Here is a 19,333-nt window from a genome sequence, read left to right as displayed (position 1 = left end):
TGTGTGAAATTGAAGTAAAAAAAAATCAGTTTTACCCCATGAAAAATACACTGAATATAATAACTTTGTCTTAAAAACAATGGTGAAAATCCTTTATAACTAAATTGCCTTAAATATATAACCATAATAATAATATAACCATATGGGCTCTTCATATACATACAGTTAACCAAGAAATCCATCACACTGCTACTCTTATAAATCAGAACACTTTTAATAAGTATAAAAAACAAGAAACCAAACATCCACGCACAACATCAAACTCAGTCATACCCTACACAAATTCTACAAAGACAGGGACATGTCATATATCCTGTGAAGGGTCGCGCTCTTTTTTTTTTTATCAGCTCTTCTTTGTAATCCATGCTCAGGACTTTCCCCCTGAAATAGTCTGTGCTCCACGAAGGCTGCTCCTTCAGTCTGTACATGAGATCAGGATTTATGTCTCTTTGTCTAAAGCCGCCAGCGCTGACATCAGTCCATCCCTCCAATGTCATGCTGTTTGTACGACTGTGAGACCATGCTCCCTGCAGAATAAACAAAAATACAGTCAGACTGAGGCATCATGTGTCTTACACAATATCTTTCTTAGATTGGAGTATTGTAAACTGTTGAACAAAGACATCTAAAATTAGAGACAAAACAATAACAAAGAAACAGCTGTTAAGTTATGTTTTATACCATTCAACCACTGTCTTGAGAAAACCAAAAGTATCATACTCACCACTTAGGGTTTGTCAACTCATTTTCTCTCTTGTAAATTCTCTAACTTATTTATACTACTGTATATGCAATTAAACAACTATATCTGGACATAATGACAGTTAAGAACAAACTGCAACATATACAGTAGATGGCTGATATAAGTACATAAAACTTTTGATTTGAAGCGGAGCAAAGGTTCACCCTAGTAATTGATAAATTCTCATCAGACACCTTTGAACTGGATAAACATGCGTCTTTCTGAACATGTTTTAGTCAAATGGAGAAAGGAAATGTCACTTGATACTAGTTTGCATACAAAGCAAAGGACAATTGCAAATTGCCAGGTGCATAATCCTCTCTGCAAATGCTGTATAAAAAACAAGTGAAGGCAGATTAGTATCTGACAAATGCTACACTATAACTTAACTAAAACCTGTTAATTTAACATTTCTGAAGCGGTGAAAGTGGCAAGTAAAGACATCGATTGAAATTTGCATGTACATTTCCCACTCAAACATACAGCAAGAGAAACAGAAAAGATGGAACCTGAGTAACATTGCTGCAGACAAAACGTTTGTCACATGGCAAGCCCAAGGAGGGAGGTGGGAGTGGGAGCAGGAGGGTCAAAGGCCAAGCAGGAAGTAAATGTAGACTAGCCTGCAAGGAGACAAGCTGTGCCACCTCACCGTTAGCCACGTCAACACTCATTCACCAACCACAGCCTGACTTTACCAAAAACTAAGACTACCAATTATCCAGCCTGAGCAGCCAAGGTTAGCAGAGGTCGTACAGCCATAAAGCCACGGTCTAAGCATAAATGATTCAGTAGAAGTGGAGTCCAGGGATATTGATTCCCAGTGATTTTAAAACAAACTCTGGTGTGGATTTTTTTTATAGTTAAAAATTAATTTCATTCATTGTATTCTCTTAGATGTTCAGACAGTTTTGGTAAGATACAGTAAGTTCCACATGTTACTGACCAAAACATGTTCATGATCCTACACAATTCAACCCTACTAAATGCCTCAAATGTAAATAACCGCATCTTTCTGATAATTTATCAAACAGTTTATGTCCTTCATTTGAGTATATCAGAATTTATTATTCGGACCTACAGGCTGTGGCTTTAAGTGTAGTTTCTGTCTCTAAGCTGTGTGGTTGGAGAAGTGATGTTAGGTGGAAGCAGTACAGGAAGGGGGAGGGAGGCATACAGTTTGGCAACAGATTTGGCAGTTGAGGTTTCAGCAGGGCAGCAGAACTAGCAGAGCTCCCAGACTCTGCAGTATCTGGGGCGGAGGCATTCTTACCTGTAGCCAGGCCCCCCTCTGCCCTGCCCTTCATCCCCACTCCTCCTCCTCCTCCAACTCCTGGGCCAGAGCTGCCCAGGGCTTCCACAGGGAAGGTAGGCCGTTCCCCCCTGTAAGGCTTGGGCCTGAAGGGGAAGTCTTTGTCTTTACCTTTGGAACCTTTGGGGCGACCTGCTGCCTTCTTCTTAGATTTGCCGTCCCCTTTTACGCCCAGCAGGGGGTGCACCTCTGAGGGGAGGCAGAGGCAAAACATTGTGATTGAACATTTTGAGATGATTTTCTAGTGACTGTCATTGTTTGGCTTTGCATCTTACCATCACAGGGCACCCCTTGCAATTCAATGGTGGTGGTGCGAGCCTTCTTTTTAGCTGGGCCTCCCTCAGATGAAGGCTGCCGCTGTTTCTTACTGTCACCTCCAGCTAAGGTATCATCTGGACCAGAAGCCTGGACGGAGGAGTCAGGTGGGGGGCCGTATGGGTTTTCCTCTGGATCTTCAACTTCGGGGGCGATGGGCAGATACAGCAGTGCCTTGTAGTCTTCAAGTTCTTCATCACTATATGCCAAAAAAATTAGGATTTAATGTTACTATTATTTTAATGATAATTAGAAAAAAAGAACTTACAGACGTTTATTTAAAATTCAGTCACTTTCAAGATAAATTGAGGTTAAAATGCTTAGAACTAACAATTTACACTGGTCATGGAAGTTTTAATGGAAAGTACAAGTTCTGAAGGGAACAATGATGTTGATTTTTGTCCCATCTTCTCACCTGCTGCAAAAAGCAACTATAGGGTCTACAGTGGTCACATCCACCTCTTCATCCTCTGCTGCATCACCACCTGCAACATGAAGACATAGTGAGGTCAGCAATATCTGTCAGAAGGACGTGTTGGGTGACCTGCAGTCAGAGACATTTGTCTTTAAATTAATGTGTGCGTGTGTGTCTATGTGTGTGTGTGTGCTACCTGTCTGCTCGGGTTCACTCTTGTCTTCATCCTCTATGTCAAACTCTGACTCTCGCTCCTCATACTCCACGTTTTCATCCAGTTCTTTGAAGTCTGGGGCAAAAGCACTCCAGTTTTCCTATCAGATAAACATTCACACATTATCTGTTGTCAGTTTTGGTTCAGAAACAGCCCAAAATTCTTTACCCAAAACCCATTACCTACCACTTGGTTCTGTGCCCAGATAGACACCACTCCACTAGAGATCGAAGCAATAATTGGTCTGACAGGATGCCACTGGTGTCAAGTTAAAAAATAATTTAATTATTTCTTGTTAACATCACAAGTCAAAATGTGTGTTTTGTTGTGGATTCCTTACAGCAACATCCAGAAGCAGCTCTCCTCTGGTTCCATGGAGAATCTTTACTAAGTTGCCAATACTCTTCTCCCAGATGTAGAGGGCGTGCTGCCTTGCTGAACCTGCCACAATGTACTCACCATCCCCTGAAAAACAGCAGCGTTTCCATGGAGTCCTGGAGAAGGATAAGAAGCAGACACATGCAGGTACTACAACAAAAACATTTTTTATTGTTCTGAAATAGCTTCAAACTTGCAAGAGCTTGCAGAAACACACCTTTTTTAATTAAATAAAATCAATTCTTAACATTTTTAAAAGAGTTTCAATGTTCTTATAGTTTAAATCAGCATTGTGTAAGAAAATACCGGTTGACCAAATCCTGTAGTTTCTGCATTGGTTCAGGTTCACCATCTCTGCCACATGTCAGTATCTCCCTTCCATCATACACTCTGATGATGCGGTCAGCTGTGTTTATGAGGAAGCAACTGCATTGGAGACAGGACAGAGGTGCATACCACAGGTCAAAGTTAAATAAATAGTGAAACAATGAACAATCTTGAGATAAGACTTTTTAGTAGATCCTTTTATGACTCTTAGGTAAATCTGTAATATGGAACCATTTCACACTTTTAATATAGTTAAACACACGGCAGAAAGCTGTAATAGTCACGCTGATGACTCTTACCTGCCCTTGCGAGCAAATTCAATGGATTTAATTGCAGTGGTGTTACTGGTGCCAGTGGTCACTCTGAATGATGCCACCAATTCCTGGGTGTTTGTGTTCAAGACGAGGATCTGCAACAACGCACAAAAAATATATAGTTATGTTAGGTAGTTATGTAGAAAATTAGGTCATTTAGAAATATAAATAGCTCTTAAAAAAAGCCAAAAGAAATCAAAAAGTTGCAAATGAATTTGAAGCTCAAACATTTCAATCCATTAATTTTTCTAGGTTTTTGAATGTGTCAATAATGTACTGACCTTTCCTTTAGCATTCCCTGTGTAGATGTACTCGCCCCGTCTGTCAAAGGCTGCAACAACATTCAGGTCTGAGTCATCGTCAACAGGAAGAACAACATGTTTGGAGTCTGACAGAGTCAGCAGGACTGGTGCCGACTTCATAGGACATACAAGAACCTTGTCCCTAAAAGCCATGATGAAGACATTATCAATTACTTTAAAAAATATAGTTAATTCAGTAACTACTGACTAACAAAAATGACAACACAAACAAATTTAAGTAATTTCAAAGCTGTATTGAGTACAGATGGCCAACAACTAACATGTCTCTGGGGTGACACTGCAATTTCAGGATCGGTGAGGGAAAGCGGAATCTCTGATCACAGTCTCCAGTCAGAACATCCCACTGTGACACGATGTTGTCTGTGGAAGCACTCACTAGTTTGTGGCCATCACGACTCCAGCTGTATGGAACAGTGAAACAGAAAATTGTTATGCAAGTAAAGCAAAGTTATATATTCAAATGGCAGTGAAGATTCAAACATATTGTCTTACCATAAAGAGCAGACTGGGTGAATATGTGCGCTTATAATTTTGGCGATGCCCCGTGTTAGAAAATCCCAAATGACAATGCGACCATCATTGCACCCAACGGCCAGCAGAGTGCCCCAGCGGTTGAAGGTGCAGGTGAGGGCCATACTGATACAGTCGAGGGTGCCATCTGCCTCCTAATAATGCAAGAAACCAAAATGAAAAAAAAAAAATCAAAGGCCAGAGGAGTTCAACTTCTACTATAACAATGCATGACTAAATTATAATTATAATACAATTAGAATAAAAAAATTATATGCTGGCTTACCTCTGGGTAATTCTGCCCAAACGATTCTACAATGAGGGAAACAGAGTCAGAAATATATTATATTCCGCCATGGTTATAAGTGGCACTGCTATGTTTGGGTATCAACACTTTGATACCTCACCTCTATTTCAATATGTGATACAGACAGATATTATTTTAAAAAACGAGTAAATAAGTAACACAATGGCATCAGGTAACGTTCTGCTGCTCAGGTCTTCAAAGAACAAAAAAGAGCAACGAGTTCTACTGTTACTAAAACACTGCAAATCACTTTTAACGTAAATGAAGATGTAACCCAAAGGCAAACTCGCCTGACAGAAGTGTGTTAGCTGTTTTATATATAATAAATATTTAAATATAATAATAAATAATAATATATAATAATTGAGATTGCCATCAACAACACCACACACGGCAATAACAATTACCTACTAATCTACTAACACTATCTTTCTACTAACCTACTAATTTACTAACAGCCACTGTTCAGCTTTCCCATTTTCACTGACGAGTGTGCTACTGTACTCATGTTTGTATTTAATTGTATTTTACCTATTTGTGTGTTTTTACTGTTGTTTTGGTGCTGTATTGGTGCTGGAGCCTAAATTTCCCGAAGGTAACTTCCGAGGTACTATCTACCTATCTACTGTATCTAAACAGACGGCTAATGTAACTTTGACAACGTACAACCGTTACTAACTTGTAACACATTGGCTGCTTACAATTCATTGAAAAATATTCTGTGTTGCTAACGTAATCATTGTTTCCGACTATTTAAAATATTTTAACAGATACATGTTTATAAATTATACTTTTAATGAAACTCGTAGCGGCTTTTGCGAACATGTTATGCTAACAAAGCTATACAAAACATACACAGATAAATACAACGAAAAAAGAAAGCGAGCTTTTTTGGATAGTTACCGAGCAGTTCTAGGTTCATTTCTGAGCAGCGTAGGGGTCAGGCGCTTATCAAAAAATATTATTATAATTATTATAGTTTTATATATGATGCTGATTTCGCTAAGACAGTCCGAGGGACTGGCGCTTTCAAGGAGGACCCCAAACAATGCAACCAAGGATATGCCTGAGTCAAACTGACACTTCCGGAGATACTACTGCAATACTCCCACCTAGAGGAAATTGGTAAAAAAAAAAAGTCTGTTTTGACAATGGTATTGTATTTAAATGATTAAATAAAATGATGATGTTAACATGTATATTGGTATTGCTGGGACTTTACCTTAATCATTACACTCAATTAACTGCAGACATAATTTAGTTAATAAGTATTTATTTGCTACCTTTATAGTTCCCTAACCGTTTGCCAACATTTTCCTGTTTTGCATACACTTATCACTTTGTAGAACAATTGCAGGAGACTCTGTCAAAACTATGGATGTTACGATACACTCAACTCAATATGATGTGATTTTTTTATCATGATTTGTAAAACAAAATGAGCTCCAGACAAATTGCTAACACCTAAAACACCTGATACCCTTGGGGTGAAACTGCTATTGCAGTTTGGGCCAGACTTCATTGCTACTTCTGCTAACCACTGGCACTGCACACCCTGGCTCTAACTGAGACTTGGATTGAATCTGAAAACAATGCTACCCCAGCTGTACACTCAACCAACTACACATTCTCCTCTACAACTTTGTCCATCTGGGCGAGGAGGTGGAATGGGTTAGGATTCATAGTGTACATGTGTTGATATCTATGTCATCTATGTAAATGCTCATATAAACAGAGGTAAAACGGAACAAACAGTTCCCAAAACTAATAGAACTCTAACTGCTGGTGATGCAGGACGGAAGCACTCTGAACAAACTTTATTATTTCACAATAAAAGCACAGCATCAACCCATTTAACTATAGCGTTTGCGATTGGGGAAGTGATAAATATGTTTATTTAAGATTGTAAAATAATGTTATGTTTTTTCGAGAATAAAGTGGGTGGAGCATAAGTAAGATTCATTGTTAAATGTATTGTAACGACATTGGTGACAACAATAAGTTAGTATCTACCTACTGGTCTCAATGCACCTGAAATCAGTGATAATCCAGCTGTCCATCACGTGCAATGGCAAATTGCCTTCATCCTACCGCACCTTTCTCTAACCTGTTTTCTCTGTTTTTTCTCTCTTCACATCCAATCATAATCTGCATATCAAAGCATTTGATTATTGTAAAACAGATGCTGTCATAACTATGCAAATCAAGGGAGCATAAGCCTTTTTTCCCTAGACCAGGGTCTGCAACCTGTGGCTCCTGTAAATCTTCATGATCACAATCCCTCCCTTCATGATCATATTTTACTGATGCATCAAATCAACTTGCATAATAAGATAATGGGGGTGTACATTTTTATTAATAATTTTCTGTGCTTTTATTACAGTTGCAGAAAAAATCAACATTAAAGGTCAGGAAAATAATACGCAGATTTATTTGATTTATTTTCACTTGATACAGTTAGTTTTGATCTTACGTTTGCTCAGCACTCAGAAAAATCTAGAAAAATGCGTGACATAATGAGACTTTTAATTTGAAGGCTTTAGCGGAAGTCTATTAGGTATGTATGTGTGTGTGCGTGCGTGCTTGCGTGTGCGTGTGTATGTACACGCTGAATTCGCCACGTCGGCACAGCGGAGTCAGAGAGAAAAGCGAGCTGCGTTTGTCTGCTGCTCTTACTGTGAGTGAAGAAAAGTCAGGAAGCTGCAGATAAATGCGTTAAGAGTTAAGAAGACTGAGAGAGCTGCAAACGCTCACCCAGGAAAACGTTTGTTTTTGTGAAGAAAGAAACAAACAAAACGACAAAAAAGACAGCAGAGAGTTTGGCTCGGAGGCTGAAACAGAAGCCGCCTCAGACTCAAGTTTCTTTACCAGGTGTGTTTGGAGGAGAGACAGCGAACAATGGTGAAGGTAAAAACTCAGCGTCAGAGCCTTTATCGTTTTAATAGGTGTGAACCGTGGTGTGTTGGTGATGGAGTTCAATGGCAGCTGAGACACACGACGTATTTTTAAAATTGTTTATCAGGGGTTAACAGCAGGATGATGATGTGGATTTCCAGTAGTACATCCTGTTACTTCATCAGTAGTATGGCCTCAAGGATTTGGGTTTTTATTAAGTTTTATTTTAGCATGACAAGGCTATATTCGTTTTAAAGTTTAAAGTGTGGGAAACGTTAAGTTTAACTTCCACGTCAACATTGCTAACTTCTGACCTTGAATTGGATGTGTTGGGTGTTAAAGGGAATTAAAAAAATGTATGACGTATTTTCGAGTCAGTTATATCTACATTGTAATACAGGCTTTTCACGTTTTAATCGAATATCCAAACAGTTTAGTAACAACTTTGGAGCTACTTTTACTGTACAACCACAGGCATTTGGTGTTTGATTGCCTTTTTAACATCTGCATTTTTTTCTTTCTCCACTCAATTTAGACTTTTTTTTTCTCGAATTGTCGTATTTTGTTCGATTAAGTAATTAGTTTAATATGCTATGAATTTATGTTAGCGCAATTAAAGTGCGTATTAAATAAACAGATGTTTATTTCTGTAGAATGTTTCACACAGAGGCAAACGTTAACAGGTTTATGCTAAAAGGTGACGTGGAAGTAAACAAAAATCACAGGTCTTAACAGGTCATTTAATGACTGGTTGACCTAAAAACACTGTATCTTTTTTAATGTGAAGTCAATGTTAAATCTGCTATTTTATTTCCAAATGCATTATTCATCAAGTATTTTAGATTTAGTTTTGTAAAAAAAAAAAAAAAAAACTGTCTCAAGAGGTAATGGCATCATGGATGATATGATTATGTGATGTGGATGCTGATGTGGCCTTCAGAGGTTACATTACCACTACCTTACCATTTAACAACAAACTCAAGCTTCAGTAAGAGGTCCCTTTTTTTAGAGCTAGAGCATTTAAATTCTTCATTCACTTATCTGCCAATTATAATTTGCCAAATAATATTAGTTTTCAGTGGAAATGAAGTAAAGATGGGATAGGACTTGAACAACTCACCAACACATCACATATACAGACAGTCAACCCTTCACACTGACACTTACGTTCAATTAAAAATCTCTGATTTAAAGGTACAAAACAGTTAAAATAGTAACCTGTGTATTTAGTTGGTTGATCATTGTGATACAACTTTGTCAGACACAGAAGTCAGGCAGCCTTGTATATTTGGAGTCCACGTTGACTTTCGATGCTCTTGTCATCTGACAACATTAGCAAACAACAGTCATCAGTTTTGAGATGACTGTTTCTTTTCTTTTTTTAATTATTATTAATTAAAGCGAGGGTTTGAGAGGTGAATGAGTTGTGTGAATACTGCCCCCTCCACAGGTGATCTTGGGGATCAGGTGTGTGATCTAATGCCAGTGATTCACTCGCACGAAGACGGTGATCCTAGCCTTCTTAAAATCGAGTCTTGTTAGAGAAGAACTGTTGATGTTTTCAGTAATTATGAGTAAAACTCATTTTATTAAAGCCCTTTGCAACCAAAACTATGGATTATATATTTTTTGCATTCTGTGAGTTTATTCTTACTGAAGAATTATAATTGATATATATAAAGAGACAATGAAATTTAGTTCATTTTAAAAGCTGTTGAACCAGAAAGAGGCCCTGCTGAGGCAGAGTTAGTGGTTTGATGTTGACTTCAGTTAGTCATGTTGGAGAGTAGTGTACGACAACTGCCACCAGAGTGGCCTGTCTTGCTTGTGCAAGTTTGTCCAACTTGGAAACAGTATAATGTTGATGATGTCATGTTGATGGAAAGGACGTTGATTTCATATCACTTGTGGACTAGAATACCACGTCGTCCTCTCTAAAGGATCACCTTGTGAGAGGATATTTAAAACAAGAAAAGCACTTTGGTCGAAACGTTCATATCAGTGCAGATAGCAGGATTATTCTGGGCTGCTCATACGACCCTCCAGATAAGAACTGCAGACTTAACTGCATGTGTCTGTACTGTATCTAATTAGTACTTGTGAACTTTTGTGCCACATAAAGATTCACACGCAGCTGTGTGGGGTGTGTCTGCTCCAGTTTTTTTTTTCATGCAGAACATGTTGGGTGACAAACAAGCTGCAGTGCTGAGCTCTCACACTGACAGCACTACCAACATTGCATTAGAAGAGAAGTGCAGTGAGGCTATGGCTGGAAAACATGGACGTCTGGCCATTTCATAAGATAAACTGTGTGCCGTACACATTAAGTAAAAGTAGTGAGGTCTCTTATTATAAATCAAGTGAAAACTGGGCTAATGTTCCAGCTTCACACCTGATTTATAAGAGCAGTAAATATCGTTTCTGGTCACAGTCATTTATTCCAATTCCATTGAAGGAGTGATACATTCGTGAATCAAAATGTAGTTGTTTACCCCCGATTAACTCCACACCTACACTGTTTGTGTTGCTATGTGGCAAGTGCGCTAACCACGTCCACTATCCTGTGTCCGTCCTTGTAAAATTAAGATAGAATAAGTATAGATGTAATATATATATTGCATTTAGTTCAACCTTTCTAACAGCAGTTGTCCTGTTGGTTGTCATCGACATATACAGTAATTGTCCCCTGTTTAGTATTTGCTAATTTGAACTCTAAATTTGTCTTGTTTATTCTCCTGTGTGTGTGTGTTTGTGTTTGTTTGGTTTTTTTTTCAGAATGTGAACAGTGTTAGCTCTGAGCCCCTCCCTGGGACCACCATGGCCTCGGATGAAGCCGAACCCTCCCACAGTCAGCCTACAGAGGGTACGTAGGATCCACCCCTCTGTGATTACAAATGCTGGCACATCAGTAGTGGGAATATGGTGCAAGCTGTTGCCTGCTCCAATTTTAGTAACTGTCGGTCTGTCAGGGGAACACATTTGTTTATGTAAGAACAGGAGCAGCAGTTCTAACCTGTTATTGTGTCACAACACTGATATTTGGCAGCAGTTGATCCCAGTGAGCAGAATACAGTCAGTATGATAGTAGATATCCGCAAAGTACACATCTGCCCCTTTCTGTTCCAACATTGAGTCTGGAGCTCTGTCACCTGGGGCCTCGTGGTCAAACGTTGTGTTAGATAACACACCTGTGGCCGTTACCATTTTGAAACATTTTAGAGAGGTTGGTTATTTTTGGTCCAATATCCAAACTAGTCGATCAGATTTCCTGCTTGTTTATAATTTTAAATATCCCTATCCTCACATATCTACACCTATACCAGTGCTTCAAATGTTTTCTGCAACCTTTATAGATAAAACTATTTTCAAACAATTATTTTATTGTTTTAACTATTACTATCTAATTTTTTACTATTCCTTATCCTTTTGATATATTTACCTAATGGTAAATTAAAAAATGTCCTGTTTTATCGACTTTTATATGTTTTGCCAGGTAACAGTTCACTCAAATTTTCAATAAGATAAGCAGTTAACTGTGATTTTCCTTGGAACTGAAAAAAACCAAAATAATGATGAAGTACATCATCCAATATGTATTATTAGCATTTGTACTAAAAGGAAAAAAACGCTAGTAGCATTGTCTTCTTTTGCTGGTGAAGGGAAATAGGCCAACTGATTCTTCAGCTCCCTCTGCTGGGGCACCTGGAAAAGGCTTAAAGCAGCCTGAGATGTACTGAAAACAGATTTTAACCTTGGAACTTGAACCCTTTACCCTGATCTTCCACCAGATGCGTGGGGAATGTTACAGCCTTGGTTTCGACACACGCATGTAGACACAGTACAAAATGAGCTTGGCATGAATATTTATGGTCTTCACCACAGATTATGCTGTGACCTTGTCAGCCACTGACTCTGCCAAATCTTAATCACCAACAAACAGAGTCTGAAAGTGAATCCTTACGTAAGGCTAACGCAATGTGCACCAAGTAAACAATAATTATATGGGGATAATACTTGGCATCAAAGACGACATAAGAGACCAACAACACACTCAAAACAGTATAAACAGGAGCTTTAAGTTCATGAAAAAATATGGCATTTTGTTCTAGAAAAACATGAAAATAATGTGGAAGATACTGATAGGATTCACCTTCATTGTTAACAATAAAACAAATACCACGGGCAAGAGTGTTGTCAAGTCTCCTGGCAGTGAAAGCAGCGAATAGTGAATTCCTCAGGGTGTGCAGACTCAGCTGCTCTGGAGACACTGCCTCTGACATTTAGAGATGTCACCTGTGTCACACTAAGTGTGCATTTTTCTGGGCTGCTGTTCAGCTGCAGCTGCAGTCTTTTCAGCTGTGATTCTTTATAACCGTGTTCAAGTCACGAATTGATCACGATGTGCCAATGTTTCATTATATCCAGAGCAGAGAATCACTGCTTTCGTTCTATTGTCAAGGCTTTTAAACTGTTGTTTTCCCAGCGTCACAGGTTATAAAAAGTGAGTTTTGTGATTTAATCAATTTTGTGTAGCTGTGTAAAGTTTAATATGGAGAAAGTAACATCAATCTTTATACTTTGTCTGTCACATGTCTCTCCAGACGCAGGCAAAGATCATGAGGTGGCGCCCCCTGGCATGGTGTGGCGAATGACCGGCGGCCTCTTCAATGTCACAAAGGGCGTTGTTGGTGCTGCGGTGGGTGGAGTGGCCTGGGTCGGCGGGAAGAGCCTGGAAATCACCAAATCTGCAGTGACCACGGTGCCCTCCATGGGAGTGGGGCTGGTGAAGGGGGGCATGTCTGCCGTGGCTGGGGGGGTCTCCACGGTGGGTTCAACGGTAGCCAGTAAAGTCCCGTTCACATCCAAGAGGAAAGACAAGGCGGAGTGAAAAGTAGGAGGGATGAAGACGAAGATGATGATGCTAAAAATGATGATTGATGATGAACCCCGGCCTGAGCCAACAGAGAGAAGCTGCCACCACGTCTCTGTCTGCCAACCAAACTCCACAGTGCCTTCATACGCCTCTTGTGGCCTTGAACATCATAGTTCCGTTATTAAAGTGAGACACAGTAATACTACAATCACTACCTACATAGCTCAACTGTGCTACTTAACTGTTGCAAACCATAATCACCAGCAAAAACAAAAAACCATGCTGTGTCAGAGAAATGCTGCCATCAGTTCTGTCCTGTTCTCATCTGGAGAAGGTTTGTTTGGCCGGAAATCAGATTTTATTTCCAGACAGGGATCAGATCCTTCTCAGCTCGTGCTGAAATTCTTGATGCTGTTTTTTCTTTTCTTTAAATCTGTTTACAAACCAAACTAACGCTCTATCATTTCTTCACTCTTTGCTGTCTACTTACCTAAGTTGAAGTGTTCTCTAAATAAAGTTGCTGATTTGTACTATTGTTCTTTAACAGTTGTTTCAAAGTATCGCTAATGTCTGCAACAAACACGTGCTCTATGTTTTCTTTTAATTCTTGAACATCCATTTGACCTGACCTGTGTCCTTCTGAAGAGCCTGGACAGATGTCCAGCCCCGTGTCTGTTCACGTGAAGACTATGGACAAGATGATTTTCTGTTTGTCTGAGAGTTTAGAAAAAAGAATCACTTTCAAGAAGATTCCCCCCAGAATTGAGAAGAAAACAGTTCATTGTTGGCTGAAAGTTTAAGAAAAAAAAAGAAAAAGGGACTAATGTTGTCTGGAGTCACTCGGTCAAAGTGGAACTGTTACTCAGAAGGTCAACACTGTTCCTACAGTGCAGGCAACATTTGTGAACATTTATATGCAATGTCAGCATTTCAATGCAACATGTGGAGTAAGTGAGAGTCGTTGCTGTGTGAGTGTCTTGTGTGTCTTTTTTTTTTTTTCAATATATCAATAAAGTAGTTTGGAGGTTTAAATATATCAGAGATATAAAAAAAGTGCCTTCTTCTTCCAGACTCAAATTCTGTGACTGCTCTGTAAATATTTAGTTAAAGATGTGTGCTGCATAAATGTATAGATATATGAAAAGTTTAGTTAACCACCTAGGTTAGGCAAACACCTCCAGGTGTAATTTACTGTTTATGGTATGACTAATGAATTCTCTAACAGTTTAAAGGGGTTTAATTTATGAATTCATGACAGAGTTGGTAGCTAATGGTTATCTGGAGTGTAATATGAAACTCAACCCATAAATAGTTGAAGTGTAATAGGAAATTGAGAAAAAAAAGCTGTCACGAAATGCATAAAATAGCCAGAGATAACAAAAAACATCAAAATCTGTTATAGTAATGCAAATACAGTTCAAAGTTAAATTTTTTCTTCAGTAAAATAAAAAACTCAAAGCGACAGGTGAAGTTAACATAACCACCAGAGTAAGTAAATCTCTGGGATACATAGGCAAAAAGCTATTAAAGGTGAAGTGTCTTAATTTTAATTAGAATATATCAGATTAAGTCAACTATAATCAAAACGATTGCTAACATAACCTCCAGACGGACATTTTCAAGATTAGTTTATGTATAACCAATAAATGAGTCCATTAAAAACGTTAGCTGTGTTAGTCATAGGCTAAAAATCATATACAATTAGTGTAACTAAAAAAAAAAAACCCAAAACACCAAAAATAATGGAAATAGTTATTTTAATACTTACCTACCTTTAAGGCAAATCTTCCCATCCATCTGTCACTAGAGGGCAGTGTCATTTAACAGAGTACTTTTCTGCCCAGAAATGGAAAGTAAATGAAGAGGAAAAGTCAACTCACCCGGAACTACATTCACGGATACCACATGTGAGATGTGAGTGTTATGATTGTCCACGTTCAGGACTGTGTTTTGTTTATCGGTGTTTTTTCCGCTTTAACAGCGGTATGAAAGGCAATTTCGTCCTGTAGCTTGTAAACGGTAACTAACTATTCATTCTTCTGTCCATTTTAAACTGACTACAGACTTCTGCAGATTCAGACCCATTTGATGATGTGTCATGTCGTGTAATCTATACTGAACAACTTAGTTCTAGTGATTCCTGTATGTAACTGACTGTCACAAACAAACTCTTAAATCGTGCTCTGTCCAACTGTTGTGAATAAATCTTTTGTTCTCGTCTGTGTTGTTTATGTTTATCAGACTGTGGTAGAAGATGTTGAGTGAGTCGAAGACTGCTGAGCTAATCTCCTTCCTGACCCCCAGCACACGTCCAGATGTCAAGGGTCATGCCACCACGTATATCCTCGGATTGTCTGGAAACAGGTATGAAAATAAGAATATTTGTACTTAAACGACATGACTAATATTTTCTGCAAAACTCTCATGTTCTCTCTGTTTGAGAGTCACCCATTTTAATTATTGTAAAACCCTATTATTGTTATTAATTTGCTAAATCTTCAACTTTAATTTTATCTTAGGCTTTAATTGATCAACACAGCTGTGTTATTCAGTATTCAGTTACTAAGTTATTCAGACTGATAATATCTTACCAACTCCAAGTAGCCATCATAAGTCAATATTGTGTGTGTGTGTTTTGTGTTCTCAGGGACGGTTGCCAGTTTCTCCGCTCCAAACCTGACTTGCTGGTTGCACTGTTTGCATTGACATCTGACCCTTCAATTGCTATAGTGAAGGACTGTTACCATGTCATCATCAATCTGTCAGCTGATGAAAAACTTCACAATGTGAGTTTTTTTAAGAATTAAATATAATTTTTGGTTGGTGATGTCAGAATCTTTGGATAATAATCTGCCATGTGTTCAGTTTTTTCAAGACCAACATCTAACAAATACACGGTCATGACTGTGTTCCGCAGGTTTTGGTAGAAAAAGTTAATATTCTCCCAGTTTTACTGAAGAACATTGTGGATCCAGATTTCCCCTTCTCCGACCAGATCTCTACCATTCTGTCCAACCTGAGTCGTCACAAGAAAACATGCAAGGCGGTGTTCCAGGTGTGCTAATAATGTCTCTTGTGTCTGAATTAATAACATTATTATCTGTAATCTGATCTAATAATGAAGTGAAAGAAAGAGGCAAAGAGTTGTTAATTTATTCCAAATATAAACTACTGTACAGTGATCAGATGCTGGTTCTGACCTTTGGCCATGAATGAGGTCACAGATGAAAGCCCACCACATGAGTTTCCTTCAACAGTTTGTCCTGGTTGTCCTTTAGAAACCGTTAGAAGCTCTGTCATCTGGCTGGGTCTCAGAGTAGAGTTGCTCCTCTGTGTGCTCAGGATGCACCGATCCCTTCCTCACTCAAATAGCGGTACCTGTAAAACTTGCCGATCCAGTGACCTGATAATGCATCTCACCACAGATGGCTGCACACCAGTCAGGCAGGGGATTAACATTGTCCTGTGTTAAGAAAGTAAAACTGACTGTAACTGTGTTCAGGCTTGGTGTCCTCACTGTAGTTTGGGTGGTGCTCACTGTACTCTGTATCCGCCACAGATGAAAATACTAGCATTTGGTACAGGACAATATTGGAACATTAAATTCCAAGTTCTGTAAAAATGTCCACAGAACCTGAAAGACAGCGTCATTATGGACAGAACTGTAATACTACCACAGTTTTAAAAATGTCATTTTTGCAGTATTTCTGTGTAGTAATGTTTAACTCTTGTTCTATGCGGTTTCAGGCTCTGCAGGAGGAGGTGGGCTTGGCCAAGGTGGTGGAGATGTTCTGTACTGAAGGTTACAACAAGAAGGCCAACTTCCACTACCTTGGTCTTCTGCTGTCCAACCTGACGCAGCTGCCCGAGGCCAGAAGTTTCATCATGGACAAAGACAGGTGAGTGTTGAAAAACTGACTTCCACTGTGAGAAATAAAAAATGAAAAAAGCAGTAAGTGTTATTTACGTACGTGAAGCTCATACTGGAATGTTCTACCTGCTTAACATAATGCTAAGAACACATTAAACTGTTTTACTTTTAGTTTAAGTAAATGTCGATCAGAAAATTCAAAACAAGTAGGCTGCCTTTTAGATTTTTTTCCATTTACTCTTTATTTTCCTTACTCATCTGTTTTATCTTGACTGCACACAGTCTGAGGAACAACTCTGGGTTACATTTCGCTGTAGTATGTATTTTCTTTAATGGGCCTGTGACAAATTAACTGATGAATCTCAGGTATTGTTCTTATCAGCAGGTTAAAACCCTCCATGTGTTTCAGGTGTATCATCCAGCGGTTGCTGCCCTTCACTCAGTACCAGGCATCGGTGATCAGAAGAGGTGGCACCATAGGAACTCTGCACAACTGTTGTTTTGACCACAGTGAGTTAGTAAATATGCTCAACAAATATTAGGAACATTGTGACCGTTTCCTCCTGAAGGAAATACTGTTTAAAGTATTTGATTGCTTTAATGTAGCTGTTAATGTATTTGGATGCTCTGAAAAACATGCTTGAAAATGTTCACTTATGACCCCAAGACTTGAAGATAAAAAAAAAATGCTGAAGTCTGTCAGCGATGACCTTTAAATGGTTTAAAAAATATATTAAAAAAATAAATTAGCTTTGAACACTGCATTTTAAAAACTGAGCCAGTGACTGTACTGCAGTAGATCTGTATGAAATCCATTCACCCAGTGGAGCAGATCGTGTCAGTCAGTATCCTGGTTAAAGATGTTTGCACAGATCAGCCAAAATTCTTCTCACATGTTTGAGTTAGTTAAAAAAAACATCAATTAAACTTCTCTACATCCTCATATCAATTTGTCCTGACTTCTCTGTCCAGTTTATCATGACTGGTTGCTCAGCGATGCTGTGGACATTCTACCCTTCCTCCTGTTGCCACTGGCCGGTCCAGAGGAGCTGTCAGAAGAACAGAATGAAGGTCAGAATAACAACAAACTCTTACTGTCTGTTCATTATTTATATATTAGAGATTATCAACTGGCGGCCCACGAACCAAATCCGTCCCACCAACCCGACCAATCTGGCCCATAACTGGATTCCGAAATAAGCATCAAATAATACATTTTAGACAAATTTGATTTTTATTTCATTGTACAACCCCCAAGGAGTCTGTCCAGAAAAATTCTGGCCCACCAACAAATATAGTTGGTGATCCCTGTTGTATACTGCATCTGCAGTGGTGGAACTCCAGCTCCCAATCCCTGCATTGCTGCGTTGGTCCACTTTATGGACTACCACAGTTGACATTTATTAAAAATCTCCAGAAGTGTTTTTTCTTCTGGTCAGATGTTCTTTAAAAGTGACTTAGCTCTGTCCATGTGCATGTTTAGTGACAGTTCAGAGATTTGCCTTTGATGCATTTGGATGTAGACATCTTCCATAATTCTGCCTCCCGTTCTGACTGTACTGTATGTAACGCTCAGCTCTGCCTGTGGACCTTCAGTACCTCCCAGAAGATAAGACAAGAGAGGAGGACCCAGATATTAGAAAGATGCTGCTGGAAACACTTTTACTGGTACAAACCCATCAAATACTCATGGATACAGACTGTAGAGAATCAGGTTTTCATGTAAAAACTCATCACTAGTTTTCTTTTTATGCAGCTGACAGCAACCAAAGTAGGTCGGCAGATAATGAAAGACAAAAATGTCTATTTCATCATGAGAGAGTTTCATAAGTGGGAGGAGGACCTCGAAGTCATATCAACCTGTGAAAAATTCATCCAGGTAATTAAAAGTCATTAACCAGGGGTTAAATTGATAAATGGCGAAATCCTCCACCTGGAGCTCAACTGGATTTCTTTTTTGCCTTCATCCTTTCTATCCAGGTGCTGATCGGTGATGAACCAGCGGAGGGGATGGAGAACCTGATGGAGGTGGAGATTCCTGAGGATGTGGAGGAGAAACTCAAGCAGGCTGACCTCAAAGAACAAGAGGAGCTGGAGAAAGAGCAGAAGAGACGAGAGGAAGAGGAGACAAAGAAGAACAGTGACGTAAATCAGAAAGATGGGGACAAGGAGAGTGGACTGACGCTGTAATCTTTCCAGCATCATACAGACAAACGTTGGTTTCCAACAGGAAGATAATTAAGTATTAAATAACACTCGAGACCACATTTACATAAAAGACAATGACATGGAATGTATTGGTCTTCTGGTTTTCAGAGGAAGTCTCACAACACCTCACAACGTGATTTGAAAAAAAAAAAAAAACAGGGTTAGAACCTCATGTACAAAACATATACTTTATGTTCCTGTAGTTTTCTTTAATGTAAAATCAATGTTTTTGCAGAAAAATACATTTTCACAAACCTGCCAGATTTATCAGCATCCAAATAGTTTTTTACTTCTAAATTAGAATTAGGTTACTTACATCACTTTTATATTCT

General features: G+C 38.9%; 3 protein-coding genes across 6 annotated transcripts; 2 read left to right on the top strand and 1 right to left on the bottom strand.

The window, feature by feature from the left end:
* Window positions 1-193: 193 nt before the first annotated feature.
* rbbp5 (retinoblastoma binding protein 5) lies at window positions 194-6,223 on the bottom strand. 2 transcript variants are annotated; one of them, XM_008320696.3, is made up of 14 exons: window positions 6,058-6,223; window positions 5,134-5,159; window positions 4,830-5,002; window positions 4,598-4,738; window positions 4,296-4,458; window positions 4,000-4,109; window positions 3,680-3,799; window positions 3,336-3,489; window positions 3,182-3,253; window positions 2,978-3,095; window positions 2,782-2,851; window positions 2,327-2,565; window positions 2,163-2,240; window positions 194-527 (listed from the first exon to the last, which is right to left on the bottom strand). In XM_008320696.3, exons 1-14 carry the CDS (start codon window positions 6,074-6,076, stop codon window positions 475-477), a joined length of 1,536 nt encoding a protein of 511 aa, XP_008318918.1. In that variant the 5' UTR covers window positions 6,077-6,223; the 3' UTR covers window positions 194-474. The 2 variants fall into 2 exon arrangements, with proteins under 2 accessions (XP_008318918.1, XP_008318917.1); XM_008320695.3 differs by having other exon boundaries at window positions 2,013-2,240; window positions 6,058-6,222.
* A 1,527-nt stretch (window positions 6,224-7,750) lies between these two features.
* On the top strand, window positions 7,751-13,967 carry LOC103386436 (transmembrane protein 263). 2 transcript variants are annotated; one of them, XM_025060175.1, is made up of 3 exons: window positions 7,751-8,025; window positions 10,825-10,912; window positions 12,651-13,967. In XM_025060175.1, the coding sequence occupies exons 2-3, from the start codon at window positions 10,867-10,869 to the stop codon at window positions 12,935-12,937; spliced, it is 333 nt and encodes a 110-aa protein (XP_024915943.1). In that variant the 5' UTR covers window positions 7,751-8,025; window positions 10,825-10,866; the 3' UTR covers window positions 12,938-13,967. The 2 variants fall into 2 exon arrangements, with proteins under 2 accessions (XP_024915943.1, XP_008318916.1); XM_008320694.3 differs by having other exon boundaries at window positions 7,753-8,061.
* A 768-nt stretch (window positions 13,968-14,735) lies between these two features.
* On the top strand, window positions 14,736-19,264 carry hgh1 (HGH1 homolog (S. cerevisiae)). 2 transcript variants are annotated; one of them, XM_008320693.2, is made up of 10 exons: window positions 14,736-14,836; window positions 15,164-15,286; window positions 15,570-15,708; window positions 15,840-15,977; window positions 16,670-16,821; window positions 17,203-17,303; window positions 17,766-17,864; window positions 18,370-18,461; window positions 18,550-18,672; window positions 18,774-19,264. In XM_008320693.2, exons 2-10 carry the CDS (start codon window positions 15,177-15,179, stop codon window positions 18,981-18,983), a joined length of 1,164 nt encoding a protein of 387 aa, XP_008318915.1. In that variant the 5' UTR covers window positions 14,736-14,836; window positions 15,164-15,176; the 3' UTR covers window positions 18,984-19,264. The 2 variants fall into 2 exon arrangements, with proteins under 2 accessions (XP_008318915.1, XP_008318914.1); XM_008320692.2 differs by having other exon boundaries at window positions 14,761-14,941.
* The last annotated feature ends 69 nt before the right edge of the window (window positions 19,265-19,333 follow it).

Source organism: Cynoglossus semilaevis, chromosome 11, assembly GCF_000523025.1.
Source record: "Cynoglossus semilaevis isolate Cse_v1.0 chromosome 11, Cse_v1.0, whole genome shotgun sequence".
In the NCBI taxonomy this organism is placed as follows: domain Eukaryota; kingdom Metazoa; phylum Chordata; class Actinopteri; order Pleuronectiformes; family Cynoglossidae; genus Cynoglossus; species Cynoglossus semilaevis.
This window is presented reverse-complemented; position numbering and strand designations above follow the sequence as displayed.